The following is a 23,979-nucleotide window of genomic DNA, read 5'->3' as shown; positions in this document are numbered from 1 at the left end:
GCTGCGATATTTTTGCAGCACCAGCTGTCGACACTCCTCTTAATATTGCTTTTACTTAATTTTCCCAAGTTTGTTTAATAAAAACATAATAAAATTAAGCATGGCTCACCTGCGTGAGACCTCAGACAAGGCACTAAAGCTATTGCGCAGCTTGCCACGCGTGCAAATCGGTAATTTGCGGCCCAATCCCAATTCCAAACAGAATGTAAGCAGTGTCATCTTTCTCTGACCGGTTAAATAACATCCCAATCTTTTTTAGGATAAACGTGGACGAGCCCAGCACGGTGGTGATAAGCACGGCGCTGGCAACAAGGGTTCCGGACAGCGACAGAATTTTATGCGATTGGGTTATGAGACTGGCAATCAGCCATTTTACCTTCGTTTTCCATATGAACCGTATTACAAGGGCCATCACATGAGACGTCAATATCCGAAAATTTCTCTGCTGCAATTGCAAGTTCTTATTGACACGAATCGAATAGATATAGGCCAGCCTATTGATCTAAGCACATTGTGCAATTCGGGCCTCCTTAGGCTTAAGCCAGCTGAAATGGAATATGGCTTCCAGTTGACCGACGAAGGATTGGATAATTTTAAGGCCAAGATAAATATAGAGGTGCAGCATGCCAACGAGTCTGTTGTTGCGGCGATAGAGCGTAATGGTGGAGTTATACGTACAGCTTACTACGATCCACGCAGTCTCCATATTCTGGCCAATCCCCAAAAGTGGTTTGAAAAGGGTGTACCTATACCTCAGCGAATGCTGCCGCCCCAAGATGCTGTCGCTTATTACGCTGATGCCAAGAACCGTGGCTACTTGGCCAATCCTGAAGAGATCAGCAAAGAACGCTTGGTCTTAGCCCAAAAGTATGGCTATGAATTACCAAAAATTGAAGACGATCCCAATTATCAGATGTTGACCGAAGCCAAAGATCCGAGACAAGTATTTTTAGGTCTGGAACCTGGCTGGCTAATCAATCTGGTAGACAAAACCATTATTAAGCGCAAAAACTGATTGTTAATTATGTTAATTTAATTATGATTAAATACATTGTTTGCCTTATTCCTTAAATGAATACCTGCTTGGCCGATAGATTCTCCATAAAGGGTTTGACCACCACACTAGTCGCAAAGCAAAATATCAAGCCGAATGTTATGGAAATGGGTAAGGCTGGTAAAGCCTTACGCCAAATGGCCAAGAGTAGCAATGTCAAGCATAGACCAATCAATATAGCCACAAAGCAAGCTATGGTTGTGGTCCAATCACCATAGCTGGAAGCTTTCCCCACCAGCACCGAGTAGAAAATGAAGTCTCCAAGGCCCAGTTTGATGCCGCCTAAATGGGCAGAAGACCAAAAATTAATTGAAACTATCTTTAATATGGAAGTTCGTTAAACTTACGCTCTTCCTGTACCTCGCCTGCTGACAATCTATTATCGGGCGCGGTCACTGTACGATATTCATGAGAACGCTGACCAGTTCCAGTTTGTGTGCTCTGTACTTCAATCTGGCGACGGGCCACACGCTCGCTAAGATTTGCTGACCATTCCTGTGTAAATCCTGCTGCCTCAGCTGAACACATCAAAAATATAATTTTAATTAGTAAGAGATATTATGATGCAAAAAGAATGTTAAATGTTTTACTAGCAGCGTCTTACACCATATGCCAAGGAGCCCGAAAAACATAGGAAAGCATGGAAAATGAAACTTGACAAAAGCAACAAACATGAAACAGAAATTCGGTGCTCCGAACTTCTTTCAATACCCTTTAAGCACGCGAATAGGTCTATTTACTTTAGACATGTAGACACAACATGAAAGTTTGTTATTTCAAAGTTTTCTATCTCAGATTAAATTGCCCCTTTTTTACGTTTGGAAAAACGATACAAGTTTCGGTATCCACATTATCATTTGCTTTAACAATGTTCAGGGATTTTTGAAGACACCAGCAGACACACGGAGACATAGGGATACGGGGCTTACAAGGGTACAACAAAGCAATTTACACAAAAGAAACAAAGAATGTGAAAAAAGATAAAATCATAATAAATAAATGGTATAATTAATGCATATGTACCGTTTCCACGCAAATTGGTTTTAAAAGTCACAAGTGGCATACCTTCAGTTGCCAATGCTTGATTATCATCGGTTAGTAATGCCTGGTGCTGTGGATGCTGCTGTTGTGGTAGCTGCTGGTGAGGAGGAGGATTACCTGAAGTTGAAGTGCTGCTACCGCCACGAGCTGTAGCTCCAGTCTCTGGGGAGGCCAACGAATTTTGTGTGGCTCTTGTTGTGGTTGTGGAGTTGCTAGATGACGGCGATGAAGTAGTCGGCTGCTGCTGCTGTGGTGTGTAATGGGTACCCATGTAGGTATAGATGACAGTGGCTATCAATAAAAGAAACTATTTGCTATCTATTTCAAATTTTGTGCTCGATAATGCTTACACGAATATATTAAAGCGGGAAAGATTTGCTCATTACGCTCCTGAGCAGTTTCCACCAATATGCGTAGCGGTCCTCGGGGTGAGAGCACCGCTATGAGATCTGCAATGAAATGTAATTGGGATATATTTAAGAGCTTTATGACGCTGAACACATACCCCAAATGGAAATAGCTGCCAAAACTGCCCAAGCTGTCCATTCTGGTAAATATTTGATAAACACCAATGCCATCAGGGCAGCTACAAATATAAGATAGCCCTGCTGGAGACGCAGCGGACCCTGCCAATGTATAGCCATCATGCCGGCCACACCAAAGTTCCACATTATTAATAATGCAGTGGGATAATCCATGGGAATGTTATATGCTCGTAGCAGTTCCCTAAAAAATTATCATTAACAACGATAAGAGAAAAGGATTTTACAACCTAACTGAACTTACTCCAAATACAAATAGGTAAAAATAAACAAAAGCATGAAAGACGAGAGTATAAGCCATCCATGTATAACTCTATAGCAGCGCTTCTTATACAGAACAATCAATAAAATTGTCATTACTACGACTACGCTCATCAGGATTAACGAATTGGCCAGGGCATTCCAGAGTTTCACGCTTGGTTCAGGGGACAACTCATGGAATGGTGTATAGAGGCTACAAAAGAAAGCCAATGTTAGTTTAACCAATATTCTTTTCGTGTACAACTTTCACTTACAGATAGACCTGTGTGCTGGAATAAAAGCTAATTGAGTTAATGGTGGCCACCACCACCAGCATACACAAAGAAACCGGCACGAAAAGTTTAATGACATGTTGTGCGCCGTATTTCAAGCCTTGTTCTTCCTCTAGCTCATTCTGATTGGGATTTCCGGAGCCGTCACCTCCTCCTCCGCCGCTTAATCTGTTCCTAATAACAACATTGGGCACTGCCAGTATGGCCTTTTAAACAAAAGTTCAATGTTATTAATATTTTGTGTGCTTATACTTCGAAATAAATTCTTAACCTACTGCATCTGGCTGATCTGAATGTTCCTGATGATTGCTGGAGGATGAACCATAGTTTTGCCGTTTCGGAGGGCGCTCCAAACGCTCGCCGCTACTACCCACGCCCACGTCCGATGGTGACCCAACGGAAACCGATGACGATGAGGTGGGAAGATTAACATGGCCATCCATGAGCGGTGTGCGTTCGTTCACCTCCTGTTCGATAGATTCCCGATTCGAGGCCGTAGTTAAGGCTGGGCAATCACTTTTAGTTCTGTTAGTTCCCTTAAAACTAGTTTTCTTTTCAGACAATTGTCAAGCTTCACAATGGAACTTTTCCAACACTTTATCAGCTGAGTAAGCAGGCCTAGTGTGACCATCTCTGTGCATTACAGTGATTTCAAATTTACAGCAAACAGCTCGTTACTTTCGTAATCTCAGCAGTTATCAACACTGCGGCCTGGTTCCAAATTAGCGGGACGGACTTAATACATTATTTTGTTGTTGGTTTTAATTAAATATTGTTGATAAGAATAAAAACAAGAAAATGACTTGCGGTCTTTGCTTCGATCAGGGAGATGCCACCAGTACAGTCAAATGTCTTTTAAACGCTTTGGAGTCTATTAAGGCTCATGTCTTGAGTGAGTTTCCAATTTGCTTTAAATTAGTTTTAATAATTAATTATCTTTTGTATTCTCCTTACAAAAGTGCTGCAGAAAACATATTCCAATGATGCCAAGACCATAAGCAATTTGCAAACGCGCAATGAGAAACTCCACAAAGCCTTGGAGCTCAAACAGAAACAAATAGACTCAAGGGTTATTTCCAACATTCATGTCGACAAGAAAATGAAATTTTCACCAATTAAGAAGACTGATTCGCCATTGCCACAAAGTCAAAATTCCTTGAACATGAATATAGCAATAAATAGCTTCAAAATTTCTCCTTCTGATGATGAGTTGATTGAAGACGAGGATGAAACCATTGCAGAGACTGAAAGTGCTACCAAACGTACACCCCGCAAACTTTGCCGCAGGTTGGAAGTGAAAAATGTGGAGAATGTGCAACCCGAGATTAATTGGATGGGGAAGACACCAAATAGTCAATCCCTCAACAAGTTATCTTTAACGAGGCGCAGTTCCAAGCTTAAGCAAACACGTTTACAATTCCAACCCGATAAGCAAAGTCAGCAGGAGGCAATAGAGGAAAGTCCCAATCTATTTACGTCCCTCAAACAGGCCAAGCAATCACAAACGCGTTCCCTACTTCAAAAGTAAGTGGATACAAATTTTGCGCGCAATCTTTAAATAATTCCTGAAGTTTACAGAAACGCCAAAGACAACGACTTCGCCTCCAACAAAGACAGCAGCTGCAGCAGCAACAACAACAACAGCGGGAGCAACGAGAGCAGTATCATTAAGACGACGGGACAACAGCCGTATTTCGATCTGGAGAAGCTTGATGAGGATGAACTGCTGAAACTGTCTGAGCAATCCATGTTACCGCCACCTGCCACATTACCAACGATAAAAACATGCAACACTACCTCAGACAGTTTGATTCTATTGACTCCCTCTAGTCAGGACATCGTCTTCTTAGACGATAGCTCTGATGACATTAGTAATTTGGGAACAATGGACCTTATGGCCGAGGTTATGAAAGAAGATCAAACAAAGGCCTTAGAATTGTATGAGCAGCGTATGATTCAGCAACAAAAACATAAATCATCAACTGCTACAAGTACACTTGATCGTCCTTTAACACAAAAATGCGTTAAAGAGGAACCGCAATCACAGACTGGCCTGGATGTGGGGAATGAATCTACCAAACTGCCTGAAGAAATTGAGAGGTACATCTCGGATGATGTAAAAGAGGAGGGAAAAGCCAATGAATCTGCTGAAATGGCGAAGGATCCGTTTCCCCGTCCACTAATGATAAAGCAGGAAAAAGAATTGACCCTAAAAGAAAAATATAATATTGAATGCGAGGAATGTGAAAAGGTTAGTTGACATTTCTTTTCTTTACTTCTTGTTAGATTTAGTCCACTTTTGAGACCACATTAAGCAAAATACGGACTTGATTATCTTTCTTTTGTAGCTTATCAATTTTATGGGTGCCAATTTGAATGAAGAAAAAATACGAGGATATCTAAGCAGATGTCGTCATCAGATTAACGCACCTTTGACTCCGCCTGGCTTTTGGAATCCGCTAATGGTATCCCTGGCCCCAGACGATCCTCGTAATGAAGTCTTGATAGACACACGATTCAAATCAAAGGACCAACAACAAGGACAGCAAAAATCAAAGAAACAATAATGTTGCTATATCAATTTATTTAGCATATCGTCGAAATAATAATTTACAAATTTCCACGTTTGGCCTGTTCAATTTCAATTGCCGTAAATAAGGACTTGAAGTTGCCGGCACCAAAGCCCTGAAAAAAAAAATAGTTTGTTAATATTTTAAGTTTAAGAATAAATAATATATAAATATTCCTATTTAGCTAAACTTACATTATGATTGTAACGTTGAATGACTTCCAGGAAAAGTGTGGGTCTATCCTGACAGTTCTTGGTAAAGATCTGCAATAGATAGCCATTCTCATCGAAGTCGATCAAAATGTTTAACTTCTGAAGGATTTTCATGTCTTCTTTGATCTTCGTGCGACTATGCGCCAACTGCTCCTGAAGAATCTCATAGTATGACGACGGAATGGTCAGAAATTCCGTGCCACGTGCCTTTAAATTGCTCACAGCCTGTATAATGTCGTCCGTATTCAAGGCAATATGCTGTACACCGGCTCCGCCATAGTATTCCACATATTCTTGAATTTGGGACTTCTTCTTGCCATTGGCCGGCTCATTGATAGGCATCTTAACAGTTTCCTCATAGTTGGCCATAACAATGGAACGCAATGCCGAGTATTCCGTATGAATTTGTGAATCATCGACAGACCAGAAACGATGGAACTGCAAAATACGCTCATACCAAGAGGCAACACTCTCCATTTGCAAATCGGGCTGATTACCCACAACATGGTCAATAAAATTTAATTTAGTCAATGGCAAACTTTGCAACAGAACATCGGGTACAGCACGCTGGAACCCGGGCAAGAAATCCCCAACGTAACCATGACGCTCCACAAAAGTGTGCGTGGTGTCGCCGTACTATAACACACAATGACAGAACATGGAACATTGGAATGTGGATAATATTAGGAAGATCCCCTCTAATCTTACCGTCTTAATGGTAGCGAATTTCACAACTCCATTTTCATCACTTTCCTCCCATATATCGCGTACCACTTCAGCTCCACGAGCCACTGCCAGACTAAAGATGGCATTCAAATCTTCTACCTCAAAGGCCACATCTTTGACCCCATCGCCATGTTTCATTAAGTGCAATCCATGCTCTTGCTCATCCGGATTGTAGGCCGAAACGAAGACAAAGACAATTTTATTTTGACGCACAGCATGCTTAGCATAGCGACGCTCTCCCGTCTCCAATCCCTGATAGCCAAGTGGTTCGAAACCCAAACGAGTGGTATAATAGCTGGCCGCCTGCTTGGCGTTACCAACAAAGAATGTTAGATGATCAAAGCTTAGGAATTTGCCGGCTTCAGGCTGTCAAGAAAGTAAGAAGAGAGCCCTTTAGAAGATCGAAATGAAAAACACAATTTTTATCACTCACTTTGGTTCCTCTGTCAGTATAGCTGGTCTGTTTTTGGCAATATCCGAAAAATATATTAAAGTTATAGATATTAAATTCAACAATAGAAAAAACTTGATTATGATTATTTAATTAAACATATGTATATAGTTTAATTCGGCTACTTTTAATTGATGGTAATGAGATAGCGAATCAACTTCATGGAAAATTTACCATTATCACTCAGACTCAATTTATGCAAATTTTCACCTCACACGCGTTTAAAAATTTGATTTTAAATATAACGTCGATCCGTGATCCGTCTTTGATCTGCTCTTACACGATCTTCAGCAAAGTAAATCGATTTCGAACTTGTATTGGCCGCTTTATATAGGGCCCAGATCAGGTGAATAAATCCTGTATTCATTTAAATATAAGCCAAACTAGTATTTTGTTTATTTCAAAATTGGAATATCTTAAGAATCTGGTTGTTTTTGTTGTTCTTGTTGTTTACTCGAGAACAGGTGGCAACTGCTGCTGCTGCTGTTAGTTAGTTAATAAATTTATGCAATTTCGATGTTGATTTGTTTATCAATCGTCATGAATTGCACAATTTAGCCGACTCGGTAACAACAAATGAATTCGCCTTAAACAACATGTATGTATGTACATTTCTATGAGTAGGAATTCTATATTATCAGAAATGTTCCCAAAAATAAAATACAACAAATTTTACCCTCTTATTGCCGTTAGAAATATGTGAAAACTCATTATGCAAAATGTTTTTTATATTTAGTTTAAATGAAATATGCATGAGCCAAGTCAAGTTTGTCAAGTCATCACATTGAACTTGATTTCTGTTGCGAGCCCCCCAAAACTCTATATTTTTTTCTCCCTCTCATTTTTTGAATACCATTAAAGTGAATGGAATGTAATGGTATATTCAATTCGAAAAATCGTGTATAACATTTGTCTGAAAGAAGCCACAACTTTTTAAGTATCATCAAAATATTTCGAATACCTTAATTTAATATTCATATTCATCGGCATGCCCGAATTTCATAAAAATTGGCTAAGTACTAACCAAGTTACCCTACCCAAAAGAAGGGATTTACTGGGGCCGAGATAAGCATGCAGAAAACGAATTCGGTTTTCATTAGGTGCATGGTATAGCAAAGTCGTTTAGATGACTTGACTACCTTATTTTGAAGCTAATTGTCGATGAGCTTAACCAGTTAGAACGGCGAAGCACTATGAATAAATAGAGTGTTAAGTGTTATCGTTCATTTTTGATGTTGTTATTGTTCCGACTTATTGTCATTGGCCAAGTTGTTTTGCATGAGAACACCGAAAGTCCCGGCGAAACGATAAACAAACAATGTGAGCAAAGCGAAAAGTCGGGTTCCACCTTGGCACACGCCTCTCGTTGACTTATTCAAATAAACAAATAATTTGTAATTCCTTCTTTATGTCCGATTTGTGATATATCTATCACAATCAATAGATAACGCAATGCATTTTCTTCTTTCTCATTTTTAATCTTTGGTTCTTTTCAAATTATGATAATAAAGATTTGACTTGCGAAAAATGAACTCTCAATCAGATATGCCTCGATATCTCTTCACTACTTCTAAAGTTAATCGTTTTGTCTTATCTTTGCAAGGAGGAAACATTTGTCCTTTTCGATGCAATTCCATATGTATATATACATATGTATGTATTTGCTAGTGTGGATGATTATCTTTCAATACAATTTGAACCCTTCTGAGCTCGTTAAACATATTGTTAATAGCTTTTGGTCCCCCGCCTGCCCCTAGCCAACTAATGATAGTCTTGCCCTGTCTGCTTCCTAATAAGTCAATCATAATAAATGTCAAGCATTCAATTGGCTTCGTGCCAATGGCCCCACTCGACCATATTATCCACCACCCCCATCCCTAACCCACTATGATATGAAATGAAATGGCCAGAAGAAGACGGAACATTGTCTGAGGCTAATCATTAATGCTGAGAGAGCTAGTTGAGTTCATGATTTGTTGCTTATACGCCATGTGTTCTCAACATATTTGGGGCATCAATCGATTCGATGAGGACTGAAAACGAAACGAAACGATTGCCAAACACCTGACACAAGACAAATGATCTGGAGTATAAAAACCAAGAGAAAAAGTGATCCTACCCCAAGTCATGGCATTCCATAATGGCAAATGGTATTTGTCATCATCGTTTGGTTCTCAGAAATCTATTTTGCTCCAAAGGCAGGTGTCTTTCAAAAACTTGATTTGAATTGACCGTTCGGTCAACAACCATTAACTTTCGTTGGCCTGTTGCTTAGTTAAAAGGATATTAAGTTACCTACCACCTTTTGCCTTTTGTCTCACGGTCACTGTCCTGCGGGAGGGGGGAAGGGCATACAGCACTGCCAGCATTAAGAAGTTTGCATTCTCTTGAATTTCCTGTTATATGTACGCACCAATGTGGCCTGTTGCTTGGTGAAAGGATATCAAATTTCCTTCCCTGGATTGTCGTCTCAATCTTATGTGAGAGGGTACACAGCACTGCCAACACAAAGAAATGTGCTTTATCCTGCTCTGTTAACTCATTCGTGGCTCTCTGTTAGCTCGTTTGCTCGGGTGCAACTCTTAAGGGTTGTTCGGTAGTCAGAATATGGACAAGACAAAGGATATTTTTGTGGGTTTGTTGTTGCCATAGTTGCCGCCGCAAGTTCATTCATTCAGTCGTTTACTCGTTCTTATTGCGCTTCCAATATATAAAGAAAACCTAAGACCAAAATACTGTATAATAAATTTAAAAATTGTTTATTTTATTTAAGAAACATTAAAAAAAAAAAATCCAAAGGCAAAAACCAAATGTACTTGAACTGTCGCTAAAAACTAAAAATCATTTGTCGCCATCTCGTCTTCCACCTCTCTGCCTCCGCCCGGTCATATACGTGGCGCCCCTTTAGCTAGTTTTCCCTATACCCTTACAAAGGGTATTATGAAATTGGTGAGATGTTTGTAACGTAGAAAAGGATCCCATCAAGTTTACATATACATACATACATATATTCTTGATCAGCATGAGAAGCTGAGTCTAGTCCGTATGCCTGACCGCTTACAATTTAAAATCTATTGAGATAAATATTTTGCGTTTTTATTAGCTTTGTGAAAGATAGTTGATAATTGTTCGAATCGGCCGACTATATCGTTTAAAGCTACACGGAAAATCAGTGAAGGAGTTTAAGTGTCTTTATGAAAATGACTGATGAGGGAGTTTTCACTTTAAAACATTATCTCCTTGAATTTCAAAAAGATCGGATAAATAGAACACAAGTTATAGTCAATATATGTAAATTGGCTCTGCTTAAATGCTGCTTACAGCGCTGCCAACTGCGAATAATCACACACACATACAAGAAGCAGCGTTACACACACTGTATGTGTATGCGTGTCGATCAGGGATACATTTACAATCCTTTCGAACTAGAAAGAGACAGAGTGAGAGTTGAAAGGAGCAAGGCAAGGGTATTTATGTTTCGGCTTGGCCAAAATTAGCTTGATTGATATTTTTGTTTTTTTGTTATTATTGTGGAAAAATTTATGCTCTGACAAATTTGCGTTTGCAAGCAAAGCGATTAAAATCTTTATGTAAAAAAAAGGTCAAACTAAACAACAACAACAACAAACAATATACAAAACTTTTAAAACTTACAACATAAATTCCACTAAACAAAAAATTGAAAGTCTTAAAAAGCATTCTCTAGTTAAAAGTATTAAAAATAGTCTCATATCCCCCCTCCCACTCTCTCCCTCTCTCTCACTCTCTCTTTCTATTGCGCTCTCGCTTTTTCGTGATATTGTGATATTATTATGCTTGTTTTTGTTTTTTTTTGTTGTGTTTTTGCGATTTCGTTGATTGATTGGTCAGTGTGAAAATGATCATAAATTTTAAGTGATTAAAACAAAAACAAAATTGCCTTGCCAATGGCATAAAATGCTGAAAAACTGAAATGAAAATCTTGAATGTACATATATTGAAATTTCCCAGTGCTTGTAGAACCAACAGTTTGAGAGTCATTTGCTAGAAAACTTGTTTTGTTTTGGACAAGATCAAGGGTTGTTTTTGTATAACCCAAATGGAAAGAGTTTATTGACTTGGAGATACCCGAAATGTCTTAAATAAGGGTGGAGCCACGCCTTCTAGCACCTAAAAGTGGGTGGTGAGTCTTAAAGACATATGTAAGTATAAACGATAGTCAATGTTAGATCAACTTGTCTAATTTAGCAACTAATTTCTCCATCTAAACTAAATTGTGTGAAACCAAAAGTTTTGGAAAATCGGCAAAGCCAATATATGTATGTATGTACATACATACATACATATGTATGTATACATATACATACAGAAGGTAACGATGACCTATATTTAACCTTAATTTAGTTAATATTACCAAATAGTTTTTGGCGAACATTTTTGCTACATGTATGCAAATTACAAAAAGTAATTGAGCTTGCGTGTCAAAAAATCATCTTTGCCTTTCATATTGACGCGCCCTTAGTGCATACACAATACAAATACATACTCATACACATACACATACATGCATAGGTGTATATGGGGGAAATCCCCTCTTTGGGAGCCTGTTTACCTTGACACGCTTCTCTCTCCATCACAATTAAAGTCCTTATGGATTAAGTCATTTATTTGGTTACATTTCTTTTTCTTAGTTCTTTGCATTTTTTCTTCTCATTTTTATAGTTTTACCACTGAACCACAAAAGAAAATACAATAAGCTCACCCAGAACGAAACAAAACGAAATGAAATGAAAACCATTTTAATAGCCCCAGAAAGTAAAGTCCATAAAACGTTCGCATTTCAAAACAAGAGACGCCTGTCAAAAATTTTAATGATCCACCACCATCCAAAGGGGGGGGGGGAGGGAGGATGAGGTTGTGGCAAGCACCACCAGCAGCAGCAGGTTGCAGTTAAACAAATAAACAATAGATTGCTCTGAACAACTTCTTATTCCACTCTGCACATTGTTTTAAATGTTATTTTTAAATAGAATAAAAAAAATATATATTATGAAGCCCAGAGAAGATTTTCTATGCTTATACATACACAGGGTCGGACTTACACGGCAGGAGAATAAGAGGGGGGAAGAGAAAAAGGACAAGACATTAAAGGGAAAATGAAACCACATTGGATCGAATTCCATTGGATTCGTAACGAAAATATAATACTTCAAATGTTATTTTCCGAAAGTTGGGGAATAATAATAATAACACTGCCCAACAAAATATCTGTTAATATTGAAGTTCGAATCGCTAAAGTTCAGTTTGGCACAGTACAGTTTGAACCCCCAAGTAACTAAAGTTAAGTTTTACTAAACTCTCTTATGTATTAATATACATATACAGAGATACACACAAAAGTTCAACTGTATACGTGTAGATCTACTAGATCTAGGAAATCGAAGAGTATAATTTATTCATCCAAGATTTTAAAGATCTATCTATAGGAAACTTCTTTAAAGAGGTAGATATGTATATAGTTTAACTAATCTGTTAAACTTTTAATTTTGCCCCTGCACTTGTATTGGAGCCGATTAAAGCTCTGATTTTTTGACTATAATTTTTGGGCGATTTGGCCTGAAGCCGTTTTAAAATGCTCGTTTTTCTTAAACTGCGATGAAAGTACATTGTATTAAAGTTAGTTAGTTTTTAAGGCCTCTCAAATTTGATTTTGAAAACTTAAAAGCAACAAATTGTCAAAATCAATTCGATACAACAAATACAAAACATTCAAGTAAATAACAAGCACTAACTAGTTAGTATACGACAAGTAGTTAATCTCATTCTCCAAAGTTACTCTTATCTAGGGCCCGCATTATATACAATGCGGACCTGCTTTTAATGCATATATGTACATACGTACATATACGTTGAGGTAGAACCTATGTATGTATGTATCTATTTAAAGGGATCCCATTCTGGGATGCAGCATCGTCATACATTAGGTAGGCATAAATTATAAAAATATTTCAATGTGTGTCAGATATTGCCGGTTCGGTATGCTATAAGGTATGCGCCATTTTGGTTCTGCTTGATTTTCAACAAATTACTGGAAGCTTATTAGGTGATATATTATTAATGGAGCATTTCCCTCATGTGTGTGTGTGTGTGTGTGATGCTTTTGGTTTTTGATAAAGTTGTGTGATGATAGCTGGCGCTAATTCATAGAGTCTCTGTCTGTATATGTACATATCTGTCTGTGTGTGTGTGTTTGTGTGTATTTGGGTGTGTGTTAATTGACCAAAGTTGTTATAAATGTTTATGCAATTTATCTCTAGATGAAAATCAGTTTATTTGAAATTCGATTTAATCCTAAAATCTAAACTGAAAATCTCTCCCTTTCTCCCTCTGTAAGTTTTCTTGGAATGCGATTATAAGGAAATAAATAAACTGACTCAATTCAAAGTGTTCTATGAATACTATCTTTGTTTAAACCTTATCAACGACAATATTTTGCTTTGATAAAAGAAAAAAACACCTTACATGATCCAATAAAGGTTAGATAGAACCACATACACTCATGGTCAGATTAATGGGTGTGAGCCTGAAGATTTTGGAACTGTCTATATAAAAATTGAGTGGGAATAATCAGGCATCAGGCATACAAAATTGGTCTGGATATAAAAATTAGTGTGTTTTGGGAGATAATTTTTGACAAAAGGACTTTTGTTTTTAGAATAGGTGATAATATTGAAGTAAAAGTGAATCTTTTCGTATGATGGAATAGGTTTATGGCATTCATTGTTCCCAAATCCTCAGGTGAAATAAAGTCAACTCTCTAACTGATTCGATGTCAAAATGTAGTATAGAAACTGAATATTATGGTGATCAAGTTTCTACCACTTCTGTATGTGTGTACAGTGAAAACTCGCATACGTGGACAGGCCATGGTTACACTGTTTTAGTCTGCTGCTAGAGTCTTCACTGTATTTGGTCAAGTTGCCCTTTTTAATTGGGCCAAGCTTAGAAGATGATTTGAGTGTCTCAATCTTTTAGTAGAGTTCAAAGAATTTTTCGTAACTAACTGATAAGGCGTTTCTTCCCCACCCCTCCAAAAGCCCTTTACCTGCCCCAACACATGGCACAGTGCAGTGGGGCCATTATATGCAGCCAACTCGACGACCAGTCCCTCAGAGAGCCAACGGCGGCGGCGGCGAGAAGTTCGAGAGCAAAATGAGCGCCAGAGTCGTCCGATAAGCAGTCAGGCAGCCAGCCAGTCAGACCGTCAGGCACGCCAAAACGAACCGATTTGTCAGAGTAAATTTGCATAGCTTGGGAAACGGACGTAGTCTGATTTTCCCCGATTTCTGTGCCGCTCGGCAAAACGCGAGCAGATCTGTTGTAATCTTTCGTTTGTGGTACGATCATAATTTCTCAGAGTTTTCCCCCAATTTCACATTTAGTTTTTCTTCTTTTTTGTGTGTTCGGTTTGGTGCAACATTTTTGTTTTTTTTTTCTCTTTGTTAATTTATGATCTGCTTTGAATTGAGCTGACTAATAAATTACTTACAAAAAATAACCGAAATTCTTTGATAATTTATCAGAAAGAAAAAGTGAGAAAAGAAAAACCTCTGGAAAACAAAAATTGTGTGTGTTTTTGACAATCAACAAAATGGCAATTGAAATTGAAATGAATCAAAGATGGTTTTTAATATATGTTTCAACAAATGGAGTGACAAAAAGTGACAAAAAATGAAGTTTAATTAAATAAAGAAATACAAAACTTAAACTTATCAGAAAATCCTTTTCAAAATCTAATAAGATTATAACTAAATCAAAAACCTTTAATAAGTAGGTAGTTCTAAAGCTCAAAACGTTTTAGTGTTTTTTTTGTTGTTATTGTTATTATGTTGAAATTGTAGACACATTTAAAGCAAAATAATTTCACTTTAAATACTATAAAAATAGCTAAACAATTCAGCTGTAAAGTGCTTGAAACTAAAGTAATTCATCTGGAAAACTATTCCAGAGATACACTTGTGTGTGTGTGTGCGTGTGTGTGTGTGTGTGTGTATTTGTATGTAGAATTTCAATATGCCAAACACGACCGCATTTTTTTCCTCTTACAGATTCGTATCAGATAACACGACAAACAAAAAACTATTACTACTAGGTCCTACAACAACAACGCACAAACTAAAACAAAATACTAAATTAATGTGATAATCGTGCAAAAAAGCAAAAATCAAAATTAAACCTAGAAATAAAATGTATGTTGAAATGGAATTGGAGTATCTTGTAAAGGATAATGCCACACAAAGAATATATCAATGTGGATCACATCATCATCATCAACTAGATCATCATCATCATCATCCTCAGAGCACGACAACATTCCTATACCTGCTGTTATTATTACTGAGCTGCATAAGCCTCACATTGGCTGCTCCACAGACCTCTTGCATATTGTGTGACAAAGATGATCTGCAGGCAAAGGATCCACTCAATAGTGAGACATACGAGGAGTTCACTTTCGATCATCAAGTATCCAGACAAGAGGCCATTCTGGCGCTGAGAAAGTTTAATGAGAGTAAGCTAATTCCGACTCTGAGCCGATTTCAGTCTATATTCTATACATACTTCTTATAGCACATGGCCCAAAAAATGCCTGCAATTCCATGAAATGTACTCCCGATGTACTAAAATATTGCCTTGGACCACAGGTAGAGAATATATACATACATAGTTGTTTTGCTTATGTCTAAAACTAATAATTTTGTAAGAAAATGTTGTTCTAAGCGAAAACGAAGAAACAAAAAAGAAAACCAACCATTTTTATTTTCCATTTTGCAGTTCATCAATGATCATTGCTGGTGCGAGCTACAGCATAGAGACGGTTAGTATTTACTCACAGAAACAAAAGAAAAACAAAACGAAAAGAAAAATCTTTGATATTTATGCATTTGCTGTAAGACTCGTAGCACATGGCCTGGCCTAGGCCAGCCCGAACACCACCCACTTCACTTCTTGGGGAGCTTGCCGCCCCACCACGCCTCCTAACCAGAAGACAAACAAACAAATCATTATTGTAGACAAAGTCTGCAAAAATTATTACCATTTCTGTGTTGGCTATTTTCTCACAGTAAACAACGAAATTGCTTTTGTTCTTTCTCTGTTTTTGTTGGTGGTGCCACTAACCCACTGAAAGAACGAATCAAAACAGCGTTCTAGGTAGCTCTAACTAGCCCCACACACGCCATCCACATGCATAATGTCCCAGAGTTGTAACGCAACCAGAATAAGCCACAAAAGTATCTCGAAATGTGGATCCGGGGTTGAAGAGATGCTTCTTGGTCATAGTAGCACGTGGTCGGCCTGCCTCATGCCGATGGCAATGAGGATGGTGACCCATGCTAAGCTATGGTGGTGCGGGACGGAAGTTGTTAAAGCCCTGATTAAACCGCATAGTTTATTCCCGGGCACGCTTCATTGCATTGTTGTGCAGCTGACAGTGAACACTCTCCCAGTGACTAGTGAGTAATGCCAGAACATAATGTCTTTTTGGGAAACATGCTTCTCTCTTTAAGTATAAACAAAGTTCTGATTATGACGTATTAAGTAGGGATGTAAGACCTTTTAGTAACGTCAGCTGAGATTTCTCTGTTAATTTTACACATTTCTTATTTGTGTATATTATAAATTCCAATTTGATTTCTTGGGCCCAATAAGGTGAATCCATTTCAACTGCTCACTTACTCACATGTTCAGTTGCTTACTGACTCACTCGATTCTGAGTTTCCCTAACCATTTCCTTTCTAAAAGGCGATAATACTCGTTCAAAAGGAACAACTAAACCAATGACGAAGTAAGTAATTATTTGAGTCAGTGATTAAGAATGAACAAGACTCTTTAAGGTGACAAAGAGAACCACAAGAAAATATAAGGTCCCCTGTATATCCTGTATGTTCGAAATTGTTGAATGAAAACATCTCAAAGGTTTATTTTTCTTTTCAATTAGCTAGTTATTGACCATATAAGATTATCGAAGGTCTGGTGTAGTCTACCCAAATCAATGTAAATCCATTGTAGCGACTACTCACTGTAGTTGCTTTTCAGTTATGCCTAATGTCCAAGCGTTAGTTTATAAATTTTGTTCTCTTACTTGTCGTTTGGCTGCATTTTGTGGGTATGGCATCGGCGCTTGGAATTTTTGTAGTTATTGTTGTTGTTTGTTTTCTACACACTTGAATGGTTTTCTTCAAGGCATATCCACAGTTTTTCATTTGTTTTCCAAAATGCACCCGCCAAATGCCTTTTCAAATTGTTGTTAAAAGTGCACTCATTAGATTTAATTTGTTATTGGCTTGATTGTAGGCGGGTTTCACTTAGATTTTCTTTTTTTTTTTTTCATTTGTGCGAAGGTTTCAATTATGGGAATCCCCTATAACAAGCAAAAAACACAATTCCAAGAACAAATTCGCAATGGGGTTTACCTCATGTAAGTATGTATGTCCTGTTAAATTGTGCCCCGTTTTTACTTTTATTTTTATCATGTTTATATAAATTTTGTTTGTACACATTATCGCTTTATTTGGCTCACAAAATGTGGGGCAAACTCAATATTTATTATCACAGAATTCAACCTACTTCGCTGTAACAAACGATCAATCGAAATTCGTTTTCTGCTAACCCAGAGATCTGTAATTAATGAAATATTCTTCGAACAGTTTAACCGCAACAGTTGTCTAAACGTTTTAGTTTTCAAGCAAAAAGTTGGGGTATACAGATAAGCTTTCTTTTATTAACCCTATCCAATGCAGCTTTCTGCGAATTCTACCTTATCGCGACTATAAATATTTACACAGCAAACTCCCTGGATGTCTGCCGATATATGTATGTATGTACATATAGGGTACATTAATTGTAACCCAAAGTCGGCTATATACAGGGAGAAACATTTCCGCTGACTATTAAACATTCAGCATCATAAAAAATGGGTTTTTGTAACTGTTTTCGAGATACTTATCAATTTGTACACACAAATCTTAAAAATTTTGATTACTTTCTGGCATTGCCCATATATAGAGAGGCTCCCTCCCAAGGCAAGAGTGTAGAAAGAACGATCATTCGTTCAACTCGAGAGACATATTTGTCCGCTGACTCCCTCCACGTAAGAAGGTAGAATCGATATGAAGGACGTGTTGGGCATATTGATCAATAACAGACAAAAGAAAACACCTGCCCAGTGAGTGAATGAATGAAGTGCTGACCCAACCCACCCACATAGATATACATACATACATACATACATACATAGATTGTCCACTGGGTGGCTAACTTGGAAGTGTCGTGTTTATAGCGCCAAAAAACGAAAAAATAAATAAATATTTCCATAATTTTACGCAATTAAATTTAGCGGACAGAGTGCCCCGCAGTTAATTTGAATAGATAATTTTATTATAATTTGAAAATGATAGTGAAAAATGTGATCTATGATTCACTTGGCAGCGTCAATCACAATTGATTTATTATTAGATCATTTCTACTAAATACATATCCATATCTTTGGCTGGGTATCCTTGCTCTGTCTTTAAACTGTCTCGAAAGATTAATAACAATTTCAACTGTCGATTTGCATTATACAATACAATAGACAGAGCAAGTCAAACGCGAATAAACAGCAAACAAAAAAAAATAGGCAATAATTATTTAATTGGATAAATATTTGCGACACGCAGTAATAACAATAGAGAAAAAAAGACTAACGAGAAGCAAAAATTTCATACTTTTAAAACGTTGAGTCGACCTTTGAAATACCCATTAAGAAGAATAGAATATAGAATATATATTTTCCATGAATCTCCTTAGATGAATCCCCACTCTCTTCTTTGGTTTATTTTGGTTAATATTTCAACTGATTTCGATTACCAATTCCATTGAAATGAATATACCCTTTCTTGTTTGGCATCTCTCGCTGTAAATTGTACCAAAATATATATATATGTCTATAATTTATAGACACGTTGACTTTTACATAAACAACAATATCAGGCAAAATATCCATACATATAACCTCCTCATGGTTCGATTTTAATTGGGATCGAGAGAACAAAACCAACCAAAATACAATATCCATATGTATACTATATAAGTATGTATATTTAGAGCCAATACATTCGATATATAAACACATACTATTTTATTGTTTTCCGTTTCAACTTAAATGCAATAGACATAAATTTCATATTTTAATTATTTTGTTTTCAAATGTATGGAAATATTTTTTTTATTGGTCAAAAATGTTTATTGATCTTTACTAAAATAAATATGTATATTAACTCAAAAATGTGAGGGCCCTGAGAGGTTCTTGAGATCTTTGTATTGATATGATTGACACGAACAACTGAAAGTTGTTCACTAAATATCTAAAGATTAGAGTCTTAACATTTGGCCTTTGCTTCGATCAAAGATTTGTATATATATTTTCCAATATGCGGCTGCTCAATATATTGTGTTTTCTCACATCTTCCAGAGGGTCTGCCCTATGTGCCCCATATCTGTTATGCCGGCGAAAAGGTCTACACATCTTCGGTGGGTTCGTGCTTTCACTTTGAAGAGGTGAAAGAATGTTGTTGTGCCAGTGCTCTGGCCAAAGAATGTAAGTAATCTTATGATATATACATACATACCTAAGTATATGTATTATGAGGTATATAAAAATCTTTGATATATGTATATGTACACATGTTTTGGGCGGGGGATTAACAATGCTTTGCTAATTTTTATAACGTAAATAGATCTCTCGATTTCCACACACAGCGAAGGCGCCGATAAATAAACAAATCAAAAGAGAACAAATTCAAATCATGATAATTATATTTAGTTTATAACGCTAATTGAAATTGCTCACTCGGATGATGATTTGTTTTTTTTTTTTCCTTTCTTTCTTTTTTTTATTCTGTTGGCTTTGAAAGACCTTTAAATCATTATAGTGGGAGGGGGACAAAGTTATTAACAACAACGGCAACAGCAAAATCTGTTTTCAGTTTATAACAAAAAAATGTGTACCATAAATTTTTGAAACTATAAATTGTAGAACAGAGTGTTTCCAAGTATTTCAAGTTATAAACAGAATAGAACCATACAGAATGAGCAACACTTGCCCATTAATAAATATACATAAAGAAATATGACTGAAGGTGGCAAATAAATTCAATTTTAAGAATCAATACTTGCAGCTGATCGTTAATATTAAGTTCTATATGTGTCTAGAGGGAAATTACAGAGTAATTAATACTTGCAGAATTATAACAATAAATATAAGTTCATCGCTTTCAATAACGAATGAAACTATTGTTCGCATATGTCATGGGCCAGGATGTTCAATTACAAAAGAAGAAGAAAACGTATAAATTTAAATATTCATTTGTTTACAGGGCGCCATATTTCGGGTAAATCGTTATGCTGTTGTCCCACAATATTGCTGATCGTTTTGGTCTCCTGTTGGTCTCTATTTGCCCATCGGACAAGTTGGCGAAGTTGAAGTCGTATCTTGCATTAATGCTGATCTGGATCCTAAGCCTGATTGAGGATCACCAGTCACCAGTCATAGTCATAGTGTTTTAGCGAGGAAACCAAAACCAAGGGAAAAAAAGAAGCCCATTTTTTTTTTGTACTAAACTAAGTGTACTTAGTTCAAAGCTGTCCAAAGACCGATCAATAAATGCAAATGGCTAAGCATTATACAAACATGATTTATACATACATATATATATATATATTTAAGTGTTAATAAATACAATTTTCTGTTTCATTATCTTTCGTTTTCTAACACTAAAAACTAAAAATCCTTAGGCTCTTTACAAAAGGACAAACAAATTGGACAACAAACCTGATAAACAGTTCCATTCTTTGTTCTTGTTCTCATCTTCTTGTCGAGAGACTTTGAATTTAATTTTTTCGGTTTTTCTTCTTTTTTTTCTGTTCTTATAAAAAAAAATTCGTTCCACTAAACCTTGAGTTTAGCAAGTCTATAATCTCCTCCTTAATTATCAGCTACTTAGCTCATAAACTAGTTCGATTATTAAGGGTACGCTGCAAAGCGTTCACACAGGACAAAACGTCCTCATAATCCTTTGACCATTCTCTTAAATTACGTTCCAGAGTCTCTAAGCGTGTCTGGCCCAATCGAAGGCCGCCATGCTTAATGGCCGCATAACAAGAGCATGCCAGCAATTTGAAACACTGTCGCCTCACAGTATTATGGGCATGACTCTCCCAGTTTGGTGTACTGGCCACACACTGCCAGGCCATACTGACATAATCGACCAGAGCATCCCAGTGTGTGGAGTCATGCAAACGCTTGGCTTGCGTTTGGAGAAGACGTTTAAATTCATTTAGATGCATTGAGGCCTTCGAATAGGCAGCGGCATCTGTTTTCTTACATAGGCGAGAGGTGGGTAACGATTTGAAAATTAGTCGCTTTGCATAGTGCAATTCCTGTTCCATGGCACTAACAAGTAGAGGATGGGATAGATTGAATTTTTATACCAAGTATAGAGGAGGTCATATACACACACACACATACCTTATATCTGGCATGGGCAATTGTCTTCGCATTTGCTCCTCATCGCTGCTAGTATTTATATTTTTTACAATCAAATCGATCAATTGCTGTTGTGACAAGCCTTGCAACAGGCTGGGTAGGGATATATCGCTATTTGTCTGAGCTATGGGACGATCATCCATTTTTAACTTCTTCACTATGGGTGTTCCAGGCCATAACTGTTGCTTGGTACTGCTGCTGGTGGCTATTTTTATGGGTGAATATGTCTCCATGGGCACAGGTTCTGGCGGTGTGCTGCCCATGGTCAAGCGTTTTCGTGGTGAACTACGTAATATCATACCGCTGGTAAGTTGTAGATTTTTGGTAGGAGTACGCTGGAAAGGACTACGCAAAGTAGAGGCTCCGCCACCACCCACCCCACCCGTTCCGCCGCCGTTGACCTTATCCGGCGAGAAGGTTGTGGTAAAACGACGACGCCCACGCTGTCTTATAACCAGCTCGTCCGGCGATGGCAACGGTGAGAAATTGAAATCACCACCCACACCCAGGGTCAATCCTCCTCCGCCATTGGCATTTGGTGTGTTCACTATGGCCGCCGGTGTTGGTTCATCGGGAGTCCGGCGATTGGCATTTGTTGGTGTGTTGGCCATCCGTAATGCCTCCAAGCGGTCAGGAATCTCGGCCAGAGCCATACGGGTCTGTAACGGTGTGTTCATGGCAACTGTTGTGGTGTTTGAGAAAACAACAAAGATGAATGACGATTGTATAAACATTCCTTCCGTGTTCCCCGCCCACAGCGCCCCACTGAGTAACATTAGTACTTACCCTTTGGAAATGCCTGAACTTGATAGGTGCCTGGACAAAATGCCTGCTAATTGCTCGGGATAGGGAATGGGAATATCTATATCTACGATGGCGTCTTTCTAACTCGACTGTTGCAGTCTCCCTTGCTATTTAATTGTATTTTGTTTAGGAATTGCGCCAATTTAGTTGGGTGCTGCCACTGAACTCGCACAGCACTGCCAGATGTTGAAAAGACGTTTCCCAAAATCGATATTAAATACCATGTTAGAAAATCAATTCGGATGGACTTCTATCCAAAGATATTATAATTTGGAAAACTGACATTATCATATGAAATGATATTTTTAATTTCGCTGAAGCGCCTCCGACGAAAAAAAAGTTTGTGGTTATTTTAATTTAAAAATGGCCACTCTAACTAAAATAGTCCATCACTAAAAATCAGTAATCTGGCAGCACTGCTGTTAACCTTTGAATCTTTCGTTCTTTTGATTCACACTTTTGTCAGGCGAAGACGTCTGAATTTATTGAAAATAAATATTAAATCTGACTTAAAATCTAAATTTATAAAATGGTTACTTGACTATCCATCGCAAGGTCATTTATGGCCCATAACTCTGGAAAATATTTACTTTTATGATGAAAGAAAGCCGCTCGATGAGGCAACATTTGCCCCACGTGGTTTATTAACTTCATACTTTTTACCTGGTAAGTTAACATTTATTTAAAATGTGCTTAATACATACATAGTAATTAATGATGACAACTTCATACCCAAAGCAGAAAAATAATGTTGAAAATCTATTTAACATGCATCACCATCTGATCAAACACCAATTCTTTAAATACCTTCAACAAAGTTTTAAGTGTCGATTATTAATCTATGCAAATGTCATTTTGTTTTCAGGAGGGCCTACCTAATTGGTACTAGGAGTATGTGAAAACTTTGCAGAAATCAAAAGGAGGACGGGATTCCCCATTTCGAGGTTAGTTTATAAACTTTTCATGATGTTCTTCTCTATGGCAAACTCAAATGATGATAATTACATACACCAATATCAGAGAAATTGTGTTGAAATCCTTTTTAACATGCATCACCATCTGATTGAGATTGCCAAGAACATTATATTATAAGGAAGAGGGGAAAGAGATTTGATCCTAATCCATTTATTCTTCTTTACAGTTGGAGACCATTGAAAGGTGTATTTTCCCAATGAAATGGACCAAATACGTAAGTTGATTTACATATTTATAGTAGTTTAGCTTCAATGATGACATTTTTACATAGTAAACAGAGAAATTATGTTGAAATCCTTTTTAACATGCATCACCATCTGATAATCTCCCAAGTCATTAGTTTTATTTTCTTTGTCATTAATATCAATATCTAATCAATTTATTTTCACATTTTGTTTCAGGTTCCATTTGCTGCTGCGCCATTGAATTAGCTGAATATGGGTATATACACATTATTATCAAATAATAATAATAATAATAAAAAAAAAAATGATCATTTCTTTTATTT

The 23,979-nt window shown here is 37.3% G+C and overlaps 6 protein-coding genes, 1 long non-coding RNA gene and 3 other non-coding genes across 15 annotated transcripts; 7 read left to right on the top strand and 3 right to left on the bottom strand.

The window, feature by feature from the left end:
- The first annotated feature begins 12 nt into the window (after positions 1-12).
- On the top strand, positions 13-1,076 carry mRpL15 (mitochondrial ribosomal protein L15). The gene is made up of 2 exons (XM_068293331.1): positions 13-205; positions 260-1,076. The coding sequence occupies exons 1-2, from the start codon at positions 101-103 to the stop codon at positions 1,013-1,015; spliced, it is 861 nt and encodes a 286-aa protein (XP_068149432.1). The 5' UTR covers positions 13-100; the 3' UTR covers positions 1,016-1,076.
- Positions 1,016-3,769, bottom strand: Psn (presenilin). Of its 3 annotated transcripts, none has more exons than XM_068293313.1 (8): positions 3,446-3,769; positions 3,153-3,376; positions 2,882-3,091; positions 2,601-2,821; positions 2,446-2,544; positions 2,078-2,386; positions 1,402-1,572; positions 1,016-1,336 (listed from the first exon to the last, which is right to left on the bottom strand). In XM_068293313.1, the coding sequence occupies exons 1-8, from the start codon at positions 3,611-3,613 to the stop codon at positions 1,068-1,070; spliced, it is 1,671 nt and encodes a 556-aa protein (XP_068149414.1). In that variant the 5' UTR covers positions 3,614-3,769; the 3' UTR covers positions 1,016-1,067. The 3 variants fall into 3 exon arrangements, with proteins under 3 accessions (XP_068149414.1, XP_068149422.1, XP_068149426.1); XM_068293321.1 differs by having other exon boundaries at positions 2,120-2,386; XM_068293325.1 differs by having other exon boundaries at positions 2,213-2,386.
- Positions 3,770-3,888: 119 nt separating this feature from the next.
- CtIP (CTBP-interacting protein) lies at positions 3,889-5,923 on the top strand. 2 transcript variants are annotated; one of them, XM_068292063.1, is made up of 4 exons: positions 3,896-4,062; positions 4,130-4,694; positions 4,749-5,421; positions 5,519-5,923. In XM_068292063.1, exons 1-4 carry the CDS (start codon positions 3,969-3,971, stop codon positions 5,735-5,737), a joined length of 1,551 nt encoding a protein of 516 aa, XP_068148164.1. In that variant the 5' UTR covers positions 3,896-3,968; the 3' UTR covers positions 5,738-5,923. The 2 variants fall into 2 exon arrangements, with proteins under 2 accessions (XP_068148176.1, XP_068148164.1); XM_068292075.1 differs by lacking the exon at positions 5,519-5,923 and having other exon boundaries at positions 3,889-4,062; positions 4,742-4,981.
- Hpd (4-hydroxyphenylpyruvate dioxygenase) lies at positions 5,735-7,419 on the bottom strand. The gene is made up of 5 exons (XM_068292087.1): positions 7,304-7,419; positions 7,112-7,138; positions 6,661-7,044; positions 5,935-6,588; positions 5,735-5,855 (listed from the first exon to the last, which is right to left on the bottom strand). The coding sequence occupies exons 1-5, from the start codon at positions 7,304-7,306 to the stop codon at positions 5,781-5,783; spliced, it is 1,143 nt and encodes a 380-aa protein (XP_068148188.1). The 5' UTR covers positions 7,307-7,419; the 3' UTR covers positions 5,735-5,780.
- Positions 7,420-14,293: 6,874 nt separating this feature from the next.
- LOC137579652 (uncharacterized) lies at positions 14,294-20,903 on the top strand. Of its 3 annotated transcripts, none has more exons than XM_068293430.1 (6): positions 14,294-14,505; positions 15,542-15,677; positions 15,737-15,810; positions 15,941-15,983; positions 19,620-19,745; positions 20,524-20,903. In XM_068293430.1, exons 3-6 carry the CDS (start codon positions 15,766-15,768, stop codon positions 20,628-20,630), a joined length of 321 nt encoding a protein of 106 aa, XP_068149531.1. In that variant the 5' UTR covers positions 14,294-14,505; positions 15,542-15,677; positions 15,737-15,765; the 3' UTR covers positions 20,631-20,903. The 3 variants fall into 3 exon arrangements, with proteins under 3 accessions (XP_068149531.1, XP_068149525.1, XP_068149530.1); XM_068293424.1 differs by having other exon boundaries at positions 15,217-15,677; XM_068293429.1 differs by having other exon boundaries at positions 14,385-14,404; positions 15,217-15,677.
- On the bottom strand, positions 20,842-22,724 carry LOC137579646 (uncharacterized). The gene is made up of 3 exons (XM_068293418.1): positions 22,479-22,724; positions 21,675-22,374; positions 20,842-21,599 (listed from the first exon to the last, which is right to left on the bottom strand). Exons 2-3 carry the CDS (start codon positions 22,367-22,369, stop codon positions 21,152-21,154), a joined length of 1,143 nt encoding a protein of 380 aa, XP_068149519.1. The 5' UTR covers positions 22,370-22,374; positions 22,479-22,724; the 3' UTR covers positions 20,842-21,151.
- Positions 22,725-22,919: 195 nt separating this feature from the next.
- LOC137579789 (uncharacterized) lies at positions 22,920-23,976 on the top strand. The gene is made up of 4 exons (XR_011032888.1): positions 22,920-23,162; positions 23,362-23,440; positions 23,638-23,685; positions 23,873-23,976. It is a non-coding gene; the product is annotated as an uncharacterized lncRNA (long non-coding RNA).
- Positions 23,202-23,288, top strand: LOC137580927 (small nucleolar RNA Me18S-Um1356). The gene has a single exon (XR_011033041.1). It is a non-coding gene; the product is annotated as a small nucleolar RNA Me18S-Um1356 (small nucleolar RNA).
- Positions 23,479-23,569, top strand: LOC137580920 (small nucleolar RNA Me18S-Um1356). Its single transcript, XR_011033039.1, has one exon. It is a non-coding gene; the product is annotated as a small nucleolar RNA Me18S-Um1356 (small nucleolar RNA).
- LOC137580933 (small nucleolar RNA Me18S-Um1356) lies at positions 23,714-23,796 on the top strand. The gene has a single exon (XR_011033042.1). It is a non-coding gene; the product is annotated as a small nucleolar RNA Me18S-Um1356 (small nucleolar RNA).
- Positions 23,977-23,979: the final 3 nt, after the last annotated feature.

This window comes from Drosophila tropicalis, unplaced genomic scaffold (genome assembly GCF_018151085.1).
Source record: "Drosophila tropicalis isolate 14030-0801.00 unplaced genomic scaffold, ASM1815108v1 contig_1190, whole genome shotgun sequence".
Taxonomy (NCBI): Eukaryota; Metazoa; Arthropoda; class Insecta; order Diptera; family Drosophilidae; genus Drosophila; species Drosophila tropicalis.
The sequence above is the reverse complement of the archived record's forward strand: the minus strand, read 5'-3'. Positions and strand labels throughout refer to the sequence as shown.

Excerpts from the sequence above, each read along its gene's own strand:
- mRpL15 (XM_068293331.1), top strand. The coding sequence starts at position 101 with ATGGCTCACCTGCGTGAGACCTCAGACAAGGCACTAAAGCTATTGCGC. Across the intron at positions 206-259 it reads ATCCCAATTCCAAACAGAAT|GATAAACGTGGACGAGCCCA; the intron begins GTAAGCAGTGTC and ends AATCTTTTTTAG.
- Psn (XM_068293313.1), bottom strand. The coding sequence starts at position 3,613 with ATGGATGGCCATGTTAATCTTCCCACCTCATCGTCATCGGTTTCCGTT. Across the intron at positions 3,092-3,152 it reads TCCAGCACACAGGTCTATCT|CCTCTATACACCATTCCATG; the intron begins GTAAGTGAAAGT and ends TTTCTTTTGTAG. Across the intron at positions 2,545-2,600 it reads GGCAGCTATTTCCATTTGGG|ATCTCATAGCGGTGCTCTCA; the intron begins GTATGTGTTCAG and ends ATTTCATTGCAG.
- CtIP (XM_068292063.1), top strand. The coding sequence starts at position 3,969 with ATGACTTGCGGTCTTTGCTTCGATCAGGGAGATGCCACCAGTACAGTC. Across the intron at positions 4,063-4,129 it reads TATTAAGGCTCATGTCTTGA|TGCTGCAGAAAACATATTCC; the intron begins GTGAGTTTCCAA and ends TCCTTACAAAAG. Across the intron at positions 5,422-5,518 it reads AATGCGAGGAATGTGAAAAG|CTTATCAATTTTATGGGTGC; the intron begins GTTAGTTGACAT and ends TTTCTTTTGTAG.
- Hpd (XM_068292087.1), bottom strand. Across the intron at positions 6,589-6,660 it reads AATTCGCTACCATTAAGACG|TACGGCGACACCACGCACAC; the intron begins GTAAGATTAGAG and ends TGTGTGTTATAG. Across the intron at positions 5,856-5,934 it reads TTCAACGTTACAATCATAAT|GGCTTTGGTGCCGGCAACTT; the intron begins GTAAGTTTAGCT and ends TTTTTTTTTCAG.
- LOC137579652 (XM_068293424.1), top strand. The coding sequence starts at position 15,356 with ATGTATGTTGAAATGGAATTGGAGTATCTTGTAAAGGATAATGCCACA. Across the intron at positions 15,811-15,940 it reads AATATTGCCTTGGACCACAG|TTCATCAATGATCATTGCTG; the intron begins GTAGAGAATATA and ends TCCATTTTGCAG. Across the intron at positions 15,984-19,619 it reads CGAGCTACAGCATAGAGACG|AGGGTCTGCCCTATGTGCCC; the intron begins GTTAGTATTTAC and ends CACATCTTCCAG.
- LOC137579646 (XM_068293418.1), bottom strand. The coding sequence starts at position 22,369 with ATGAACACACCGTTACAGACCCGTATGGCTCTGGCCGAGATTCCTGAC. Across the intron at positions 21,600-21,674 it reads TTGCCCATGCCAGATATAAG|TGCCATGGAACAGGAATTGC; the intron begins GTATGTGTGTGT and ends TCTACTTGTTAG.